The sequence below is a fragment of the Henckelia pumila genome, chromosome 3, assembly GCF_033568475.1.
Source record: "Henckelia pumila isolate YLH828 chromosome 3, ASM3356847v2, whole genome shotgun sequence".
Taxonomy (NCBI): domain Eukaryota; kingdom Viridiplantae; phylum Streptophyta; class Magnoliopsida; order Lamiales; family Gesneriaceae; genus Henckelia; species Henckelia pumila.
In genome coordinates this window covers 143,185,670-143,191,532 of record NC_133122.1, presented here as the reverse complement: position 1 = coordinate 143,191,532, position 5,863 = coordinate 143,185,670, and the positions used below count along the sequence as shown (strand labels likewise).

The 5,863-nt window shown below is 37.1% G+C and overlaps 1 protein-coding gene across 1 annotated transcript; it reads right to left on the bottom strand.

The window, feature by feature from the left end:
* Positions 1–4,024: 4,024 nt before the first annotated feature.
* LOC140893228 (pectinesterase inhibitor 3-like) lies at positions 4,025–4,686 on the bottom strand. Its single transcript, XM_073302295.1, has one exon. The coding sequence runs from the start codon at positions 4,637–4,639 to the stop codon at positions 4,079–4,081; it is 561 nt and encodes a 186-aa protein (XP_073158396.1). The 5' UTR covers positions 4,640–4,686; the 3' UTR covers positions 4,025–4,078.
* Positions 4,687–5,863: the final 1,177 nt, after the last annotated feature.

Here is a 5,863-nt window from a genome sequence, read left to right as displayed (position 1 = left end):
CATAAGTCAACGATTTCTGATGTAAAAAAGGCACAATAATGGAGTTAAGGAATGCTGTATTCTTTGAAAATATCTTTCCATGTAAAAAAAGAAAAGAAATAAGTTCGAACAAGCGAACTCATGAAAACACAATTGAAACTTCACAAAACAACGAGGAACCAAGACGCAACAAGCGTATAAGAGTTGAAAAGTCGTTTGGTCCGGATTTTCTAACCTACATGTTAGATAATGTACCAAGAACTCTTCAAGAGGCTTTATCAAATCCTGAAGCTCCTTTTCGGAAGGAAGCAATACAAAATGAGATAGATTCCATCATGCATAATCATACATGGGAGTTGGTTGATCTCCCTCTGGGATGTAAACCTTTGGGATCCAAGTGGATTCTTAAAAAGAAATACAAAGAAGATGGATCTATATATAAATATAAAACTCGACTAGTGGTTCAAGGTTTTAGACAAAAGGAGGTATATGATTTCTTCGATACTTACTCTTCGGTTTCTAGAATAACATCCATTCGTGTTCTCATAGCTATTGCAGCATTGCATGATCTTGAGATACACCAAATGGATGTTAAAACAGCATTTTTAAATGGAGAGTTGGAAGAAGAAATATATATAAAACAACCAAAAAGGTTTGTTTTACCCGAAAAAGAACAAAAGGTGTGTAAACTTGTCAAGTAATTGTATGGAATTAAACAAGCACCTAAACAGTGGCATCAAAAGTTTGACACTGCAATGTTGTCAAATGGTTTCACAATAAATGAATGTGATAAATGTGTCTACATTAAAGGTACTACAAATGCATATGTAATTGTTTGCCTTTATGTAGATGACATGTTAATCATGAAAAACAACCATGAATGGATTGTGAAAACCAAGAAAATGTTGAGACAATTTGACATGAAGGATTTGGGATTGTGTGATATTATTCTAAGGATTAAAGTCTCTAGACTTTCTGCTGAAATTATGTTATCCCAAAATCATTATGTAGAAAAGGTTCTTGAACGATTTAATGCCACAAATCGTCCTCCAGGTAGAACACCTATGGAATTGGGTACACATTTAGCCAAAAACAGAGGAGAACCTGTTTCACAAGAGGAATATGCAAGGGTGATGGGAAGTTTAATGTATTTAACTAACTGTATCCGTCTTGATCTTGCATATACCGTAAATAAGCTCAGTCGATTCACAAGTAATCCAAGTGAGGATCATTGAAAAGCACTAATGAGAGTGCTTGGATATTTGAAATACACTTCGAGTTATGGAATAGTGTATACAAAATATCCTGCGGTCCTAGAAGGATATTGTGATGCAAATTGGATTTCTGACACGAAAGACTCTAAGTCTACGAGTGGATATGTGTTCACAATCGGTGGAGGAGCGGTGTAATGGAGATCCTCTAAACAAACGTGTATAGCTCGATCGACTATGGAGTCCGAGTTCATTGCTCTAGATAAAGCTGGAGAAGAAGCCGAGTGGCTTCAAAACTTTCTCGAAGATATTCCATGTTGGAATAAACCGGTGTCTTCCATTACGATTCACTGTGACAGTCAGTCAGCAATAGGAAGAGCACAAAGTAGTATGTACAATGGTAAATCTCGACATATTCGTCGGAGACACAATACCATAAGACAATTGATCTCGAATGGGGTTATTTTGGTTGACTATATGAATTCAAAGGAAAACCTTGCGGATCCGCTTACAAAAAGTATAAATAGAGATCAAATGTACAAACTACTTGGAGAAATGAGTTTAAAATCCACAAATTAAAATATTTATAGCGGTAACCTAATCTTGAGAATTGGAGATCCCAAAACCTTGGTTCAATGGGACAACTAAGTTATAAATATTAGTTGAGTGCTTGGAATTGTTACTTGCTCATTCTTGAAATATCCCAGTCTAAATGACCTGCAAAATGTGGTGAGGCTAAGTTTTCATTTAATGATTCATATACCTATGAGGTAGAGTAACGCAGGATACTCTTGATAGGAGATCACCTATATAAGTGCAAAGTATTGACCGCTTTGATTGCAACACTTATGAATCTAAGATATGGTCCAGGGCCGAAATGGACACAACGTGAGAATAAAATATGTTAGAGTATTGTTATATAAGTACTATTAACTTGGTTTACACAAACAGTTGACTAGTTCAAGACATCGAGTTACTATGCAACTAGTAAATCCGATAGTATTTTACTAAAGTAGGTTCAAAGCCACAAGCTACTTATCCTGACGTGACAATAACTCAAAAAGACTTTCTAGTGAGAATGCTAATGTACGTGAAATTCATTTATGTGGGGGATTGTTGAAAAAATTATTGAATGAATTATAATTGAAATGAGCTTGAAAAGTTTGTCCCAAGTATTGCAAATAATATGAATTTGGTGAAATAAATTGGAGGAAAATGGAGAATTGGTTGTCCCACATTGGAACAACTCCTATTTGTTGCTCACCTTATATAATCCAACTTTGGAATATGGGATTGGGCCCTTAGGGCACCGATGTTTTGTAAAGTGGCAAGACGCTAGTCGATGCAACAAACAAGCGCGCGCGGCCGACCGGAGAGGCGTGGCTTGGCGAGGCGAGGTCTTATGATCAATTATTTTTTTTTGGATAAAATTTAATTGAGAAAAGAAAAAAAATTAGTGCGCCCGAGCGGTAAAAAATGACCGACCGAGCGCAGTCCTCACCTTGCGAGGCAGTGTGATTCAGAAAACTTGGGCGCTCGGTCGACCAAATCATATCGACCGAGCGAACCCTTATTTTTTCGAGGCAGTGAGTGTGGCCAAAGTAGGGCGCTCGATCGGTTAAAAATTACCGACCGAGCGCGCCCTCTACAGTCCGAAAAGTTGCATCTGTTTCTGGGCTTTTTCTGTCATGGGTTGCATCCTTAGACCATAAGACGTATTGTTTGAAGTCTTAGGCTATATATATGATCAATTATAACGTATAATGATATACAGAAACATCTGATAACGTATACATCAGATTTCTGCAAGATCTCCCCTTCACTTTCACAAAAGAAAAGTTGAAACTTATTTTCGTTCGCTGAAGTTCGTGATATTTGTAGTGCTGCTATATCACGATCGTTAGTCGTTGTATTTTAGGGACGATTATCGCCAACGTTGAGAACTGTTAACGGGCAATTTCGTCTTGCGGATAGAGAGATTTTTTCGCCTCGACTTTGTTCATCATTTTTGCTGTTGTTGTTGCTGTTGACATTCAAGTTTTTTAGAATTTGGAATACATCATAATAACATAAGCAGAGGTGCCACCATCTACGCTCATGAATTTCTTGGTGGAAGCCTCATCCAGAAGGTATGTTTCCAATTTTTTTAGCCTACAAATTTACCAACGGAGTACACATTCGTCATTGTTTTCTGCAACAAGACGGTTTTTGACAGAGTCGTGACAGATTATTTCCTACTAGGAAGAAAACACAAAATAAACGTGAAAGAAAAAAAGGAACTTTGATTCGAACAAAAATACAGGCACGTTATAAAGCCACATTAAGCACGAAAAAAATACTTGGGTCTAAGAAACTCTAATATTTGATGACTTCTCATCAATTCTCCTAAGCATATATACAAGAAAACAGAGTACACAAAGTATATATTCTAATTTTGTTTCCCTTTCATTTAAAATAATTGAGCTGATTTTCTCAGTAGACTTGAAAGATACGTACCATTCGGGTAGATTTCAACCTAGCATATGAGTAATACCCCAATGATAGATCTAGTGTTCCATGATTTGCCACGTCAACAATTAATATATAATTAATTACGCGTATGTGTAAAAATATGAACCGTTGAATGCATAGTTTGAATATTACTCATATACTAGAATGTCATCTACCAAGTCTTACATATTCTCTAGTTATTTTCAATTAATTTGACTTGAATTACTGGTAGTGCTAAATCAAAAGTTGGACGTTATCGGAGCTCAAGTAGTGTGTATAAATACATATATTTAACCTGAAAACACCAACATAATTATTAACTTGTGTATAAATACATATATTACATTAACAGAATAGCATGTGAATTTGCGCGCACACACATATAGATTGATATATATTCAAGGAGACTGATCATCAAGAAGATCGATGAGATAGAGAGCGTTACTGGTGACTCTGGCCACGTTGGTGATCCTCCGCCGTACGTCGGCGCGGACATTGACGCCGATCTCCTTGAAGCCGTCGAGGCAAGTGTCCTCATTCGTCAAGGCGGCGCTGACCCACGTCTCTGCATTGCTCATCTGCCACCGGAAGTCCCCTCCGCGGCGGAGGTTCTTCAGATCTGAAAGCGTGTCGCTCAGCTCGTCCATGGCTTCCCCCATCTGATCCACGCAGTCGACCAGGGCTCCCCGTTCCCTCCGGCCGCGAACCGTCAGCTGGGACAGGAATGCCGAGCCTCTGCGCACGTGTGCGAGGCTGACCCTCACTGCCAGCTGAGCCAAGTCGCGGGGTGTGCCGGCGGAGCCTCCGTACGTGGAGAGTGTTCTGAGGCAGATGTTGGGGTAGCTTGCGTGCACGCAGGAGGAGCGAACTAGGTCGTGCCTGTAGGCGGCGTGGCTTGTTGAGACTGAGAGTAGCATTATTAATGTGTAGAGAAAATTATAATGGGATCCCTTTGCCATTGTGGCTCCGGCGAACTTTGCGGTGGCGAGAGTGTGTGTGAACCAGTGTGGACTCAAAAGTAGCAGATTTTGAGATAGGGAATTGTGGGTGTGGGAGCTGGTTTTTATAGGGGGTACTGGGATACATTATTATTGATTAATTAATTTTAATTTGGTCATGAAATTAATTTATTTTAGTTGGATTATGATACCTTATAATTATTTATACCAACTAACCAACATATCCTAATCTTGTTCCAAGTTTCAAAAATGCACATACAAACTGTGGAGCACAAATCTTGTTGAATTAATGTCGGTTTGGATATATAACTTTTCTAAATATTTTTTTTAATCTCAATTTTTATTGTACTTTTTAAAAAATTATTATGTTCCGAAGCATCGCAAATTGGTTTAAAAAATTAGAGAAGTTGGTGTAGAAACTTATAAGTCATAAACATGTTTTTATATATATATATAATTAAGAAGCACATAAAGATATATATAACATGATGTAATGACCTTAATTTTCAGGTCGGTTTAGACATGTTTTATAATTGAATTTGAATTCTTATTATAAAAATTTCCAATCCCAACACATCACTAGACCTAATTTTTGAGGTTGGTTGGCGGGTTTGAAAAACAAACTAGTGTACATAAACTTTTCGCCATTGTAGTTGGCAGAAGTACATATAAAGTGTCAAACTATATATATAGTTTTTTGAGTGGTTAAGGAATTAAGAGAAGTAAATGCAGCATATATACTGTATATATGTGGATATATATATATATATATATATATATATAGAGTTCTTTTATGGTGCTCAACACTATATGTCCACTTTATGCCTACCATGTACAAATCAACTCATCTATTGTACCGGTCAACTCATCTATTGTACATGCTGGGCATAAAGTGAGCATATAATGTAGGGCACCATAAAAGAACTCTATATATATATATATATATATATATATATATATATATATATATTTGTAGAACATTATGGGCAGTCCATGTGTGTCGATTTTTATGTGAACCATGAATTTCATTGTACGACTCCTAAAAGTTCCAGCAAATATACAAATGGACCAATATCTATCCTTTTCAAATGGCCCTTTTGCTACTGAAACGTCACATGATTACGTGTTATTGCATTGTTCATTTCAAATTCCACGTAATTATATATTTTATGGTGCTCAACAACTATGTCCAACTCTGTGCCCATCATGTATAAGTCAACTCAC